General features: G+C 39.5%; 1 protein-coding gene across 1 annotated transcript in view; it reads left to right on the forward strand.

Moving 5' to 3' along the window:
- Positions 1-2,710: 2,710 nt before the first annotated feature.
- The window catches only part of LOC121103724 (protein sidekick-1-like), a 409,695-nt gene continuing 395,210 nt past the window's right edge, over positions 2,711-17,195 (forward strand). The window contains exons 1-2 of the mRNA XM_040634718.1: positions 2,711-2,785; positions 15,437-15,543. Of these exons, the coding sequence (XP_040490652.1) occupies positions 15,501-15,543 (43 nt within the window). The 5' untranslated portion in view covers positions 2,711-2,785; positions 15,437-15,500. The remainder of the gene's footprint in view (positions 2,786-15,436; positions 15,544-17,195) is intronic.

Below are 17,195 nucleotides of genomic sequence, written 5' to 3' on the forward strand. Positions count from 1 at the left end.
TTATTTGAATGAATACTAGTAAGAGATTGGCAATATTCTATTATCAATATACCAGTAATAGAATACAGTGACCAGCACAATGGCAAAATAAACCCTATGCAGTTGGCCCTTGAACAACATGGGTTTGAACTGTATAGACCCACTTATACACGGGGTTTTTTTATAGTACAGTACTATAAATGTATTTTCCGTATGATTTTCTTAACATCTCTTTTCTCTAGCTTACGGTATCATAAAAATTCAGTATATAATACATACAATATGGAAAACATGTATTAATCTGTTTATATTATTGATAAGGCCTCTGGTCAACAGTAGGCTATTAGTAGTTTGGTGAGTCAAACGTTGTATGTGGATTTTTGACTGTGTGGGGGCTTGGTGCCCCTAACTCCTGTGTTGTTCAAGAGTCAACTATATATTTAAGTTCTATGTATTGGGGCGCCTGGGTTGCTCAGTCGGTTGAGCATCCGGCTCTTGATATTGGCTTGGGTCATGATCTCAGGGTCGTGTGATGGAGCTCCGCGTTGGGCTCCACTTTCAGCATGGATTCTGCTTGATTTCTCTCCCTCTGCCCCTTCCCCTGCTAGCACTTGCACATGCACTCTCTCTCTCTCTCTCAAATCTTAAAAAAATTAAATTCTATATATTAAGTACAAAAAACCCCAGCTATATGTACTACAGTGTAATGTAAAAATAGTCTCAATTTTAACACTGTTAATATGCTATTTGATGGGTAATTTGTTAAAAAATACTGTAATTTAAAAGCCCAGTTTAGTAATTCCACAAATTTATCCAAAACTTGAAGTTAAGATATGCGTTCTTGGGAAGGTTTTCTTAAGGAAAAACCCATGGCATTTAGAGTCATCATATAGAGAATTTGAGAATTCTGTAACAGATTACCTGAGTTTTAAATGGTGATTTCACCACTCACTGTCTGGACGGCCTAAGCAAGTTACTTAGTTTCCTTGGGTCTCCCTTTACCCATCTGTGAAAGGAATATAATAATGGCATCTATCTCCTAGGGTTTTTGTGAAAATTAAGTAAGGTAGTGCATACAAAGCCCTTCGCACAGTTTCTAGCACATAGTAAATACTCAGTGACTGCCAGCTATTGCGGTTATCTGTGTGGTTATTCTGTTTATTTGTTCAGCAAATATTTTATTCAGTATCTACTTTGCCTCTGGCATTGTTCTAGGTGCTGGGATTGAGAAGTAGTCAAGAAGAGGGCATAGAGTGAGTTGGTATAATCCATAAACACTCTAATTTCGAGATCTTGTAGGTGTCATGACTGAAGCAAATGTCATGTTTGTTGGGGCATGTTGGCGGGGAGAGGTTTTGTCAGCTGGAAGGGTGAGAGCGAGTCAGCTCACACAGAACTGGGGGCGCGTGGGGTTGGGAAGAAGCACCTGGGAAAGCCTCACATAGGAAGGGGCTCAGCCTGGTTTCAGAGTTAGAGTGTTCATGTGTGAGTGGAGAGGGTCGGGAGCCCGAGAGAGGCGGGTGTGCCAGGGGGATTGTATTCGAAAAGTGAAAAGCTAGAATCTGTTCATTTTAGTGATGAGCGTACAGAAACCCACAGGCCCTAATCCGGGTCATGTAGAAAATCCGTGACGGGGCCGGAACGAGAAGCTAAGTGTCCTGTGTTCATATTGATGTATTTTTAGCTAGTGGAAGTGTACACACAGAATTGCACAAACCTTATATAGAGTAATTTTCCATGAATATTCTCAAAGTTAGGTGCCCCCATATGATCACATCGAGAAATAGGTCCTGGCCTGCTCACCGTAAGCTGCCCTGTTACACCCCTACACCATCCCTATCCCCCAGAGGTAACATTTATCCTGACCTCTAACACCACAGATGAGTTCTACCTCATTTTGAGCTTTCATGACCTTTTGGGTGGAAGCATATGCTATAAACTTCTTTCTGTCTGGCTTCTTTCATTCCGCACGTGTCTGTGAGATTCATCGAGGTGGGGGGCGGGGGGCAATAGCTGTTGCATTCCCATGGCCGGGTAGGATTTTGTTGTATAAATACACACAGGTTTCTGGATTTATAGCCTGGCGGAAGGCCCTAAAGAGATGAGGGGTGTGTGTGTGTGTGTGAGAGAGAGAGAAAGAGAGAGAGAGAGAGAGAGAGAGGGAGGTGGAAGCTGGATGGTGATTCCTGTCATTTATGTATGCATGGTAATCTTGCTTATCCTAGTTAACTTTTTTTTTTTAACCAACTGAAGGTTATATGAAGAAATTTCTTTCACAGCCTCTGTGTAGACCTTGGTTGTTACTTTGAAAATACAATGCCAAGTTAAAACCAAGGCTTGTGTGACCGAGATTGTCCAGCACGCCCCCTTGTTAAACAGGTATTAATCATAAATGGAAATAACTTGGATGAACTTGTCAGATGTTTTCAAACGGTGCTGATCATTGAGCTTTCTACCTTCTGAAATATCATCTAGGGAATTACATGTTTCTAAGGGGTCAAGGATTACTGGCTACTTAACTGGGCCACATAGCCATCATTTATACTTTTTTAAAAATTAGGTTTGTTTAAATAAGTGATTGATTAATTGGATAGATGCCATTTTCGTGTGTACTTCATTCTGTCTCTCTCTTTTTTAATATTTCAGATGATGTTGTGCCCTATTTTAAAACGGAGCCAGGCCTACCACAGATTCACCTGGAAGGCAACCGCCTTGTTCTCACTTGCCTTGCTGAAGGGAGCTGGCCTTTGGAGTTCAAGTGGCTGCACAATGACCGAGAGCTCACCACCTACACCAGCGAATATAAGTAATTGATTGCTTGAAAATCAGATTCCATTTCAAGTTGATGTGTTTAGAATATTTGCCTTATTGGCCATAATAGCACAAAGGATGAAAATATTTGATTGAATTTTTAATGCATTAGGATTAAAGGAATAGAATTAATTAGAATGTGATTTAATATTCTGATCTACATTGTATTTACACCTAGGAAGTCTATCATTATATTTGTAAAAGGAAGCCCGTTAGTGAAATTACCAGACTAAAAACAGCTATAGTTACAGAGGAATGCAAATAACAGCTTTAGCAACAGCCCCACCCACCAGTATTGTTCGTATTTAAGGAGCATGAATGTTTCAACAGAGATCTTTAAATCAGTAGCTTCTGGAGCTCTGAGCAGTCAACAGAAAATTTACCTGGCTAACTTTTAGAGTCGGGATGGGAGAAGATGAAGCTTTGGGGAGGGACAGGAGCAGAGCCTCTCATTCCAGCAGCAAAAAACGATGTTTCCTGAACTCCTGCATGTACTAGGTGTGGGTGCAGGAGTGAGCATGATGCTGGGGGCAGAAAACAAGCACTGAGATGGGGGGAGGCTGAGATGAGGTCACACCTGAGCTGTGGCTTCTCCCAAGACCCGGGGCCCCAGCTTGTAAACCTCCCGGTCTCCCTGCAGTGCTCAGGTCTCTCAGGTTTAAATCTATTTAGCTTCCGTTTCTATGGGAGGGTCATTGTAACAGATGCTGTAGTTCTGAGTAGGACAGAGAACTAGTGACAGCCTAAAAAGTCCAAGAGGTCCCCAAATCAGCAATGTCATGTTCTTATTTAACGGAAATAAGAGAATTGGCTGTCGGGTATTTTAAATAGAGTAATGGGCTTCTCAACATGGGGCATAGCCCATCACTCACTCACTTTGAAAGTCAGAAGTTAGGGGCCTCTGGCTGGCTCAGTCAGAAGAGCACATGACTCTTGATCTCAGGGTTGTGAGTTTGAGCCCCACGTTGAGTGAAGAGATTACTTAAACAAATAAACCTTAAAAAATTTTTTTTAAATAAGGGTTATAATATGACGGTTCATAAACCACATCCAGTCTGCCCAGAATGTGGTATGTGTGTATGTATTTAAAAAATCAGTTCAAAATATATATGGATATACACACAGAATATATTTCTTTTTTCTTTTTTTTTTTAATGTTTTTTTATTATATTATGTTAGTCACCATACAGTACATCCCTGGTTTCTGATGTAAAGTTTGATGATTCATTAGTTGCGTATAACACCCAGTGCACCATGCAATACGTGCCCTCCTTACTACCCATCACCAGTCTATCCCACTCCCCCACTCCCCTCCCCTCTGAAGCCCTCAGTTTGTTTCTCAGAGTCCATAGTCTCTCATGCTTCATTCCCCCTTCGGATAAAGAAAGGGGGGTAATCAGAATATATTTCTTAATTGCTTGGCAGCATTTAACAATTGTAAGATTTCATATAAAAATCCACTTTCCGGTCCCTCTTGAGCAGTCAGAAGGCCTGGCCACCGGGCTCTGCTGCCCCACACAAGCAGGCTTGGCCAGTGCTATCCTTCAGGAAGGGCACAGCCTCTCTGGTTCTTAGCACTCTGGTCTCCACCCCGTGTAAAGCCACACTTGCTTTGCTCAGTTCCCTTATCCACCTGCTCTTTGTAGACATAGAAATTTGTGACCACCTCTTTCATTATTAGGCCTATACTGTCAGAGTACCTGCTGTTGTAGGAGCAGTTTATCATAACAGTTAAGAGCATGTTGACATCAACAGATCCAGGTTGGAATCCCAGCTCACTACCAATTAGCATCAGCAATGTAACCTCAGGCAAGCCACCAATACCTGCAAAATGGGGTTGGTCATACCTCATTTGTGGTGTTGTGAGCATTAAAAGGCTCTAATGTACATAAAATTGTGTATTTTCTGGCCCACAAGCAATCTGCTAATAAATCCTAGTTGACATTGTATATTATTATAATGAGGTATTAGGGGATTTGGTTTTGTAGGAGGGGTATAAGAAAGGAAAAGACAAGCAAGCTTAGAAATGAGAACCACATGTGAGTAATGGGCTTTAACAGAAGGTGCCTTGAATTCAGATATTTCTGTTCAACTTCTGTGTGTGACTTTGGACAAGTGACCTAACCAGTTTGATCTTGATTTTCTCATCTGTGAAATGAGTGTAATATAACCCACCTCAGAGAGTTCTCACAAAAATGAAATGACATAATGTTTTGTATGCCCCAGGAAGAAAGGAGTGGAGTTTCAGAAGACTCCAGGTTGTTCTTCCCTATAAAAAGTAGTAATGTGGATGATCTACAACATGGTCTTCAAATTGGGGAGCATGGCCATGGATAGTGGCAAAGGAATTGCTTTCTAGACGTTCAGTTTCCATATGTGTGTTTCTGAGGTTGAGCTGACTGAGAACGTGTGTAGGCACCTGCGGTTCTCTTTTCCTGCGCTCTTTGTGCTCTTTCTCCCAGTTCACAGAAGGGAGGTTACTCCCCCCGAGTCCTCCTATGGAACTGCTTCTCAAAGATGCAAGACAAGTGCGTAGTTCAGAATATTGAACAAAATGTTGGGCTCTTTTAAACAACCCCAGAACTTCTTGCCTTTCACATATTCCCTGTAGGGGAAAGTAGGACACTCGAAATGGGATATTTTGATCAATTTTGGGTTTTTTAAAATTCGGGTATGTCGTGTGGGTGGGCAGCAAGAGCTATACCAATTTTAACAACCCCACCTTTTCCATTCTCCAGCTGTTATCAAAGAATGTATTGTGCCTCAAGGAACATGTAATGAGAGCAAAACAAAGAGCGTGTGCAAGATAGATCCCTGGCAGGCAGGGCATCTTGTTTTATCTAGGTGGCAAACCCACAGCCGTGCCCTCAGGCTTGTCTCCATACCCAGAGCAGGAGGAGAGGATGCGGGATTTGTTAGAAGAATGAAGTCGAGAAATATTCTTTTGTGAAGCACGGTCTGTCTTCATTTTACCCTCCTCTGAGATGAGAAGCGTGTGGTGAGGCCTTGGTTGGAGATCTCAGGGAGGAGGTAAAAAGTGCTGTTTCCTTTGATCAGATCCGTGTTCCATCTTGATATAGAAGGAACACGCACAAGAGGAAAGTTAGGGCTTTGTGTTTTCTCAAACGTTTATTCAGAAGACACTTTCATTAACTTTTGCAAAAAAGATTTGACATTCTATTTTTTTTTTTTTTAAGATTTTATTTATTCATTCGACAGAGATAGAGACAGCCAGCGAGAGAGGGAACACAAGCAGGGGGAGTGGGAGAGGAAGAAGCAGGCTCATAGCGGAGGAGCCTGACGTGGGGCTCAATCCCAGAACGCCGGGATCACGCCCTGAGCCGAAGGCAGACGCTTAACTGCTGCGCCACCCAGGCGCCCCAAGATTTGACATTCTAAATCCATATCCATTTTTTATTGCTTTCCTGTGTTTTGCTTGCTGCTATCCTTCAACCTCTTCTCTACTTGTTTATTTGCTGCTTCCATGTACTCACTGGATTTAAATGAACACTTAATTGACCACAAATATGTGGTCAATACCTTCTCTTTGCTGTTAATTTCTATCCAATTCTGTTTATTCCAGTGGCAAATAACTTCCCATTCAATGAAATGTAAAGTAATTGGAAAAAAAGCGCCACTTTCCTGTCATTAAGAGACATTTTCTTTCTAAATTTTTAATGCTTAATAATTATATTTCAAAATTAACACGTTTAGTTGTTTTGATTAGCTGTGATAATTGCAATGAACATGTAATACAGAAGAATTTTTATAAGCACTTAGAATCTTTTGATCAAAGGACATCCTTTTTAAGTTGCCATTTATATGTGTATTTTTATTACAGAGAAGTATGTTGGATAATCAATAAGTATCTTTCATGCATAAAAATGTTATATTAGAATAAAATTTTATGGGGTAAATAGATTTACAACTCAAGTTCAAAGAGTAAAAAGGAGCAGTATGAAGTTTCTGTTAGTTCATTATTAAAAAATGGATAATGTGGATTTCAAAATCATTATTTAGATTCCATTGGGTACATGTGAAACAGCAGTGTAACAGTTTTGTTTTAAAATGCTAAATCAGGGTCATCTGGGTGGCTCTGTTAGTTGAGCTGCCGACTCTTGGTTTCGGCTCAGGTCATGATCTCGGAGTCCAGGGATAGAGTCCAGCCTTGGGCTCGTTGCTCAGCAGGGAGCCTGCCTCTCCCTCTGCCTGCCACTCCCCCCTGCTTGTGCTCTCTCTCTCTCTCTGAGAAATAAAATCTTAAAATAAAATGCTAAATCAGGGATGCCTGGGTGGCTCAGTCGGTTAAGCGTCTGCCTTCAGCTCAGGTCATGATCCCAGGGTCCTGGGATAGAATCTCGCATCGGACTCCTTGCTCAGCGGGGAACCTGCTTCTCTCTCTGCCTGCTTCTCCCCCTGCTTATGCGTGCTCTCGCTCTCTCTCTGACAAATAAATAAAATCTTAAAAAAATAAATAAAATGCTAAATCAGGGGGTCCTGGGTGGCTCAGTCAGTTGAGTGGCTGACTCTTGGTTTTGGCTCAGATCATGATCTCAGGGTCCTGGAATCGAGTCCTGTGTTGGGGCTCTGTGCTTAGTGGGGAGTCTGCTTGTGGATTCTCTCTCTCTTTCCCTCTCTCTCTCTCATACACACACACATAAATAAGTTTTTTAAAAAATGCTAAATCATACACCATGCCATTATTATATATACAACTATTTAGAGTTAATGATGAAACACTTTTGGTGTCCATTTTAAAATATGTGAGGAGATGGAGCTTTTTTTGCATTGCTCTTTGCACTAGCAGATTTACCTGTTAATTTGGTACACTCGGGATAATCCACAGGAAGACAAAGCATTGTGGGTCATTGAAGCAAGATTGCAGGGCTGGCTCATTATACATGGACCATTAAAATGAGATACATGCTTCATTCCCATTTCAGTAGAAACTTAGTAAGAAGAAATGGGTTATTCTAAAGCAAGAATAGTTTGGGGTAGATGTGATAAATTATATTCTGTTCACTGAGGGCTTCAGACACTGAGATGGGTTATCAAGGATCCATTGTGTTTTGTCATCATTTTTTTAAAGATATAAAACCTGTCGAAAACTCTCATGCTATTTTTCCGAATTACTCTTTCATCTACTTCCTCCCAATAAGCACCTTCAGCCGTCATATGTTAACCTTCACAGGACCATTCTCAGTCTCAAATTGAAAAGCATGGCTGCTTTATGAAAATGGTAGCTGTTTTCTCCCTGAAATTGAGTCCCTTTCCCCCCATCCCCACTTTGGTGTCAGTAGAAAATACTAATCCTATAAAGGCACATAATATAAACTCAGCTTTTCTAGCTTTGACCAAAAATAGTGTTTTCTTTGTTGCTTGTGTTGCGAACTGCGCAATGAATTTCAGTGAGTTTCCGATGTTTTTCATATCGATGCTCGTATGCACATTTAGGCACAGGTGACTATATCGGCAAAATTGTAGTAGCTCAGCAATTAAACCAAGTTCTATAGCTGTCATAGGCACATTTTTTTCCCCAGAAAATATTTATTTTCAATTATTTTCTACTTTGAGATAAAAGAATTATATTCAAATAAGAATAGATAGATATCTAAACCAATAATTTCTTAGTGGTAGGTATGATATTCATTGTTGTAAGAGGGGGTATAATTGGATACTCTGAACTGCTAAGAATCTTCTTGTCTCCTTATGTGACCTGTCTCCTGTCTCTGTGGTTCAATTTCTGTGACAGTATCAACAACAGAAGTTTGATGGATGATTATTCTTTTTTTTTATTCCAATAAGAAAATAGGAATGGTTAAGGAAAAAGTAACTTTTTCTTATGTCTTTTAGAAAGATGAAAAAATTTACAATATCAATAAAAATTACTAAATACCTGGGAATAACCTTTATAAGAACCTAAGGAAGTGGAAAATCTCACTAAGAGATATAAAAGAGAATCCTAGATAAAAAATCTAAACAACCATAAAACCAGACAAAGTATATGAAACAGTGGTGTTTAAGATACTGGACATCAGGCAGCCAAAGGTGATGATACCAGAGAAACAGAAAATCAGTGGGCCCCCTGATTGCCCCAGCTTTAATGCTGTGCGGGAATTTCCAGGCTCATGGCCCAGACATGGGGGTGCTCATGTGTCTGGAGGACTCCTGAGTTGAAGACGTTGGAGAATGCAGAGAGATCAAGGCAGAGTACCAGAGAGAGGACTAGCGATCTGCAGACGTTCTATGTTGAGTATTAGGCAGAATATTCATCAGCACATTCGCTTGAGGAAATTCCCCAAGGCCAAGGAAAATACTGCCCAGAAGTGATGGTACTTCTTACCATGCTCACCACACAGGGCTGGGTGGGGGACCTGTTCTCCCCAGCCATACCAAAAACCTCATAATTTGTAGGGTTATTGGATAAAGGATACAGAATTATCTTGGGTCTGTAATGAGAATTATTAACCATTGACCAAATGCAGCTCTGATCCTGCCTAAGATTTTATAAACAAGACCAGAAAGGATCAGATGACTTTTTAAGTATTTGTGAAGCATTGGAGAGTAAAACTCAAGAATATTTATAGAACTACAACAATATCCAACACCAAACAGGGTGAAATTCTCAATGTCTAGAATGGAATCAAAGATTATCAGTCACATAAAGAGGAAGGAAAGCATGACCTGTAAGGAGGAGAAAAATCAATCTATTAATCTCTCAAGCCAAAGCTGACACAGGTGTTAGAAGTAGCAGAGAAAGATACTGAAGCATCATAACTGTATTCCATGTGATCAAAGCTAAAAACATACCTGAAGGATATTAAAAGGCAGAAATCAAACTTAAGAGGATACACCCTATAATGTCTGAGATGAAAAACACATTGGATGGGGTATCAGCAGATTAGACATGGCAGAAGAAAATGTTAGTAAACTTAAAGGTATAGCAATAGAACTATCCACAGTGAAGGGCAGATAGAAAAGAAAATGAATGAAACACAATGAAATGAGCATTAATAAGTTACAGGCCAACTTCAGCTAGCCTAATGTATGTGTGATTGGAATCCCAAAGGAGGCAGGGGCAGAAAAATATTTGAAGGAATAATATTGAAAATGTTCAACATTTGATGAAAACTACAAACCCACCAATGCAGGAAGCTCAGCAGATCCCAGTAGTGGATTTTCTGGCCAGTGCAGTCAGGAAAACAAATATAAAAGAAATAAAAGGCATCTTGGTTGTAAGAGAAGACATAAAAATGTCTTTTTTTGAGGGTGATATGATCGTCGACATAGAAAATGTGACATTATTAAAAAGCTGCTAAAACTAGCAAGTGGACTTAGCAGTGTTACAGGATACAAGATCAGTATTTAAAAATCTTAAGACTCTGAGACAAAGCATCTAATTATGCTTTATTGCTAAGCTATGGGAAAGACTCTTCTGCTTTTTTGTTTTGTTTTGTTTTTAATCTGCTCTACCCCCTACTCACCAAAAGGAAAGGTCTGTTGATTGAATTGAGAACTTGTTTGTTAGGTGACATGTAACCAGTTGGTTTCTTCATCATCGCACTGAACTGAGTATGACTCCCGCCTGCCTGCGTCTTCCCACAAAGGGCTTTGGTTGTTCCCAAACAACAAGTTGGTCGGCTTCAGTTTTCTAGATTTGGTTTATAGTCACTTTTCTGCTGGTTAATTCTCCATTGGTCCTGTCCTCTTGGAACTGCCCAGTTCTCAACAATAACAGTTATATTTTGGCTCAAATGAACTAGTCTTGCACATTTTGGCTAAAATAAGTAGAATCCCTTCTAGTACCACACTGCTTAAGGCTCTGGGTCCTTTGATCTTTTTCTCAACGCATTTCAGTTTGGATTTTTCATTTCAGTATTTTGTTTGTAAAGAAAGCTGTAGACTGATTCCACTTTTGATTATTATTCTTTTTTAATTTCACGTAGGAAATTTATAAAAATGAAATTGAAAGCCTAATTATTTATCATCACATCTCCAAAAGAAGAATCAAAGTAGTTCCAAGAAGGGTATAAATGACTTACAGGGTTTTTTTTGTTTTGTTTTGTTTTATCCTTGACCATTTTTTTTTTTTTTCACTTTAAATATAAGATTGGGCTCTGGGCCAAGACATGAAAGTTTATTATAGAACTTGGCTGTTTATTTTCATGCAAAATAGATATTTTTATACCAGCATAAAAAATTAAAGTTGTGGGGTGTAGTCTTACCTGGAGTGGCGTAAAATGGATGTAGGACCCCCATTTAAAGAAAAAAAAAAAAAGCCTTAGGTCTAATTTTAATGAGCATGAAAACTCTCTCTTGGAATTGAATGATGTTGCCTGACCTGAGAGGGAGAAATGCAGATGTGCCTTCATTGTTCAGAACCAGCGTAGGTCTCTGTAGACCTGTGTCCTTAGTCATAGTATCTCACTGTTGCTGGAAGAACTCCACAGTAGCATGTCTGCACCCAGGCAGTATTTTGTCAGACATTTTCTAAAATTTTTGTGTTTCATGTTCAGGAAAACTCATAACAGGTTAATTTATCCCAGTTTTGGAGGGACCGTTTATTGCCTAATGATTCTTAGTGGTTTACCAGGAAGCCACGACTTTTAAAAGAGAGATGATTCTAAGAGGCATTATTTAGGTTTTTCTATGACCGTGGTGAGTGCCTGGTAACTTGAGAAGCTTTTTCAGCTGAAATTATTTTGGCTATGTCCTGTAGTGTGGACATTTGGGGGATTCTAGGACAAGTCACAGAAACAAACTCTTTCTTACTGAAATGGAGAGCAGGAAGTTGTTGCATGGACATTGGGCTGCTCGTAGAATCAGTCACCAGGCAGGCTGGCGATTGGGCAGGAACAGAGTGAGGTGAGCCCGCTAGAGCCACATCAGCCCAGGAGCCGGTCCTGCGAGAGTCCTGCTGTTAGTTCACCTGGGGTCTGGATGCTGTTATTTGAGCCACTGCCCTGACTGGCATTGGGCACTGCACTGCTCCCCTGGGCCGGGCTCCGCTGCATCCTGGCACCACTGCTGTCAGATGAATCCTCCTTCAGCCCCATTCCTGCACATCACCAGCCTCTGATCTAAAAATCCAGAGTACCTGTGGGCAGTGGTCATGCACTGTCTCCTACCTGGGTCCAGGGGTCTGGCTCCACCGAGACTCAGAGTGGAAAATTCTCCGAGCACAGGAAAATGGTGTAGATCTCAAGCAGACAAAAAAAATGTCAAATGTTCACTCCCGGCAGGGCTAGTCAAGCAGCTGTTTATGGACTGAAATAGAGCTGCAGTTGCTTGCTAGACAAACTCTGGGGCTGCTCTTGTGGCCCGTCCTGAGGGGCAATGCAGAGCTGAGGTATTCTCCTACTTAGCAGGAATGGACATTTAAACCCTTGGTTTTGCTGTGATTTTGTGTTTGATTTTCTTTAATTTGCTGTTCCTGATAATGAACTAGCCCCGGAAAATGTTCTGTTGGTCTAGTAGAATTCTGCCTTTATACAGTGAATACAAACATTCCCTGCTGTGTTTATTTGAAATAGGAGCAGGCATTTTCTATATTTTAGTGGCATATGGTGCTAAGATTTTATCATACTTTCTTATAAAGAGCCAGGAAACTTTCTCTGCTTAAAAATGTGTGTTTATAAACAATAGGCTTGCAGTGAATATTCCCATCTGTTAGGTGAACATAATTTGTGTAGGAATTCCTGTGATAGGTGGAGTACTTTGCAACTTTTTTGTATATTTTTTCCCTGGTGAGACATTAGACTAAAGAGATGGTACAAAGCAGCATATGCCTAATATTCAATTTTGTATCTGCTCCCCCCTGTGGTTTGAAAACACTGCTATTTTTGTGCATTAGTACATAGGATTACTATAGAAATTCATAAGAATGTAAAATCTATTTAGGATACTGCAAAAGAAAAGGAAAATGGAATGGATAACAATTATACACATATGGAAATGTTGCAATGATGAAACTGTTCATGTAGTTTTTCAAATATGTACTCTCATAACTTGCGTTATTTCGTTTCCAAAAACTTTTGTTGACTTCATTTTAACTTAATCTCAAAACTCCTCCTTATTATAATTACAGTATCTGACATTTTTTTTTTAATGATTTTTTATTATATTATGTTAGTCACCATACAGTACATCCCCGGTTTCCGATGTAAGGCTCAATGATTCATCAGTTCTGTATAACACCCAGTGCACCATGCAATACGTGCCCTCTTTACTACCCATCACCGGTCTATCCCATTCCCCCACCCCCCTCCCCTCTGAAGTCCTCAGTTTGTTTCTCATAGTCCATAGTCTCTCATGTTTCATTCCCCCTTCTGATTACCCCCCCTTTCTTTATCCCTTTCTTCCCCTACCGATCATCCTAGTTCTTATGTTCCATAGATGAGAGAAATCATATGATAGTTGTCTTTCTCTGCTTGACTTATTTCACTTAGCATTATCTCCTCCAGTGCCGTCCATGTTGTAGCAAATGTTGAGAACTCGTTCTTTCTGATAGCTGAGTAATATTCCATAGTATATATGGACCACAACTTCTTAATCCAGTCATCTGTTGAAGGGCATCTCGGCTCCTTCCACGATTTAGCTATTGTGGACATTGCTGCTATGAACATTGGGGCGCATATGGCCCTTCTCTTCACTACGTCTGTATCTTTGGGGTAAATACCCAGTAGTGCAATGGCTGGATCATAGGGTAGCTCAATTTTTAACTTTTTAAGGGACCTCCACACTGTTTTCCAGAGTGGCTGTACCAACTTGCATTCCCACCAACAATGTAGGAGGGATCCCCTTTCTCCACATCCTCTCCAACAATTGTTGTTTCTTGCCTTGTCTATTTTTGCCATTCTGACTGGCGTAAGGTGGTATCTCAGTGTGGTTTTGATTTGAATTTCCTTGATGGCTAATGATTTTGAACATTTTTTCATGTGTCTGTTAGCCATTTGTATGTCTTCATTGGAAAAGTGTCTGTTCATATCTTCTGCCCATTTTTTGATTTGTTTATTTGTTTCTCGTGTATACAGTATCTGACATTTAAAGCTGCTTATCTTTCTAGTCTTCATTTATAATTTAAATACATGGCATTGACTCTTTGTGTTCAGTTTGATATTATTATTATTACCCACACTAATTAATTTTTTGTTTGAGATGAGCCATTCCTCAGAATAGAATAAAATTTTGAAGATTAAAACTCAGCAATATTTTTCATAAAAGATTTTATTAATTTTGTCATGGGAATATCAAGATGGTTATCACATGGAAAACATACTTTGATTAATATTTGCTTAGTGCTGAATTACCTATATTGTCCAAATGTTTTATTCACTTAAAAATTACGCCTTTAAGTTCCTTTTCCAGGTTGACTAATTGGACATACTTGAGCAAAAAGATGAGCAATCAGTTGAATATAAGCGATTTCAAGCTATGCTTAGGAACTGAGCCAATAAGCATACCGTTCATGGTGCTTTTTACCCTATTTTTGAAAGTTTCTCTGATTATCCTTTGTGAGAAGTATTTTTAAATTGAAGACCACTATTAACAGAACATCTTTGTAATAAAGGATAGCATCGCTGAGTTTTCTCCTTTTTGGGAAATAGGCTACCATTCGATTGCGCGTTAGCTCTCTTTTTCTTTCTTGTGGTAGGCAACTTCCTATTTGTAAAAAGTACCCAGGACTCAGCCTTATTCTTGATTTGTTTTTGAACATGGCCTAGAAACCAATTAATGTGCTCTCTCAGGTATCGTGAAAGGTTTGGGCTCTGGAGCTATAAAACTCACTTCAAGTGGTCCTTGGTTATAAATCGTACTTGCTTATGGATTTCAAAACATCCCACGTTATAAAAGTAACAGTAAACCTAAAGCAGGGCTTTTATGGAATCTGTATCTTCTAACTACCTTTTTCCTTCTATAAAATGTTACTGAAGTTTTTAGAAAGGCACTGATTTGAAGGATGTGATTACTTACAGTCACAGCGGTGGAAAATACCAATGAAATCACCTTTCAGTTACCCAGAGACGTTTTTAAAGTTAATGTCAGGCCATATGCGGAGAAGGAAGTGAGGGAAGTGTATGAATTGTGTTGAGGGGTCTACAACAGTGAGTGCAGAGGGGAGTTGTGTCACGGTGTCCCTGCTCTCTTTGCCTCGATGACACCTGTATCTCATCCTGAAAATGTTGTTTGAATTTTTAGGTAGAGTAACATGGCACATTATGTAAAGATTGTTGCCAGTTCTAGAAATAACTTTTAGAGATTCTGAAAGAGAATTGTAAACACTTTTTGTTGAAAGGTCTAGTTTCAGTGGAATGACCTAGCACTATTTTACACTTGTCATTTATTCAGCTGGTTGTGAGTGTTCTCTACTACACGCATGGCGGTGTGCTAGGAGCCAGGGGCACAGGGGTGAGCAAGGCAGGTCTAGAACCTAGCTTCATGTGCTACTGACAGCCTCGTTGGGGAGACAGACATCGATGACGTAATCTCACAAACAAATTGCTGTCGGGGTAAGTGTGTCGACCAGAGAGGGATTACATAGGCATTAGTTTACCAAAAATAAAATGTTTGTTGAGCACTTGCGAAATGAGATGCCAGAGCTGCTCTAGATACAGAAGCATTAACACTTCTTTTTGGTATTTGGCAGGTATATTATCCCGTCTTTACAGAGGCTCGATGCTGGGTTTTACCGCTGTGTGGTGCGAAACAGGATGGGAGCTCTCTTGCAGAGAAGATCAGAAGTTCACGTCGCATGTATGTGTGCATTGGAAAAGTCTCCAAATGATGAATAACAGAAACAAAATGTCTGTGGGCAATGCTGATCAAAATCACTTTTAACCATTGTAGGAATCGAGATTCTGTCTTGGATTCTATTTGGAATAGAATAATTGCTAAAGTTGTTGGGAGATAAGTAAACAGCTAGTGAGGCTGGTCCGGTGGTGGTGACGGGGCTAATGAGGTAAATGCCAGGCCTGGCCTTTCAGCCGTCAGGGGCTCTGTCGGGCCCTGTGGAGGACAGGAATCAAAAATCAACAAGATGCCTTCTGTTTTATGATTAGCTGCTCTTAGCGATCACGATACTCAGGTTCAAATGTTTTTCAAATAAAAAATTAAACCCAGTTAGGTAAAATTTTATCAGTTCATAATGAATTTTTTCCAGTGATTTGTTTAGAAATCCTTTAGCTACACAATAAAAAGTACGTAGATCGTAATGTCCTCGATGGTATTACTGTTAGTGATTTGATGAGTTCTCTGTGGGGCAGACCGATTTCAGAGTAGAATTAACTGAAGGAGATATCAGAATGCAGGGAGTCTGCATTTGATGCCGTCTTTTAGGAGGAACTGGAGAGACAAGCTGGCCGACATGAAGCACTGAATACTTCTGTAGTCCAAAGTCTGTGAACAGTTAAGTCCGTCTAAAATGGCCTATCTGCTTTATTACGTTTTGAATTTACTACCAAAATGTCTCTTCCTTTAAAAGAAGCAGAAAGTGTTACGAAGTTTTAAGTTACACGTTACTATGTTATGACAGATTGGAGAGAACTCTAGAGAGCTCCTAAATTGGGCTGTCAACCAACAATGAGAATGTTTTCTTATTTGTTCTTTGACCACAGGTAAGGCCTATAGTTTTCAGCATCACTATATCAAATAAAATAATTGCTCATTACTCTACTGTTCTGTAATTACTACTGACTGAGTGAGGTGCTGATCCTGTCCACGTTTAGTTATGTTTTTAATTAGGAAGGCTTAACTTTTCTGAATTGTGGTAAAGTCACTCAGCTAAATCTTTCTGCAGAATAACTGTGAACTTCTATTCAGTTGAATAATTGAAAACATAATTAATAAATACAAAGTTCAGATCGATACCCCAAACATATTTGAATAAGTTAACAGCTTGGAATTTATTTTCATGTATTAAATTCTATTATGTAATATTAAGTTTTGGGCTTTTTTGGGTTAATTTTTTATACCCTTGTTTCTGTCATTTATCTCTAGCTCTTAGATGTTTTCTTATCTCTCTTTCTCCTTTTTTGATAACAAGTTTCACTTTGAAAATAACTGCGGCTATTTTCCTAATCTGTTTCATTAGTCTGTTTCATGTCTTTCCTAGAATAGTAAATGCTGCTTATTACATAGGAAATAATTTCCTTTGAAAAAAAATCCACTGAAAGTAGAGATTTTCTATGGACTATTCCAAATTTTTATATAAATTGAGATGAAAACATAGGATATATGCCACGTGTGTATACGCATGTATCTGTATCTAAATAACATAGACATTTTTCAGAAGTTTCAAATGTTACTAATTTAAAAATTGGCCTCTTATACCTACATTCTAATCACTGTTTTTTTCTGTGACGCCCATTTTTTTTTTTTTTTTTTAATGCTGTTTACCGGTAGCACAG

This window comes from Ursus maritimus, unplaced genomic scaffold, assembly GCF_017311325.1.
Source record: "Ursus maritimus isolate PB19 unplaced genomic scaffold, ASM1731132v1 scaffold_2, whole genome shotgun sequence".
In the NCBI taxonomy this organism is placed as follows: Eukaryota; Metazoa; Chordata; class Mammalia; order Carnivora; family Ursidae; genus Ursus; species Ursus maritimus.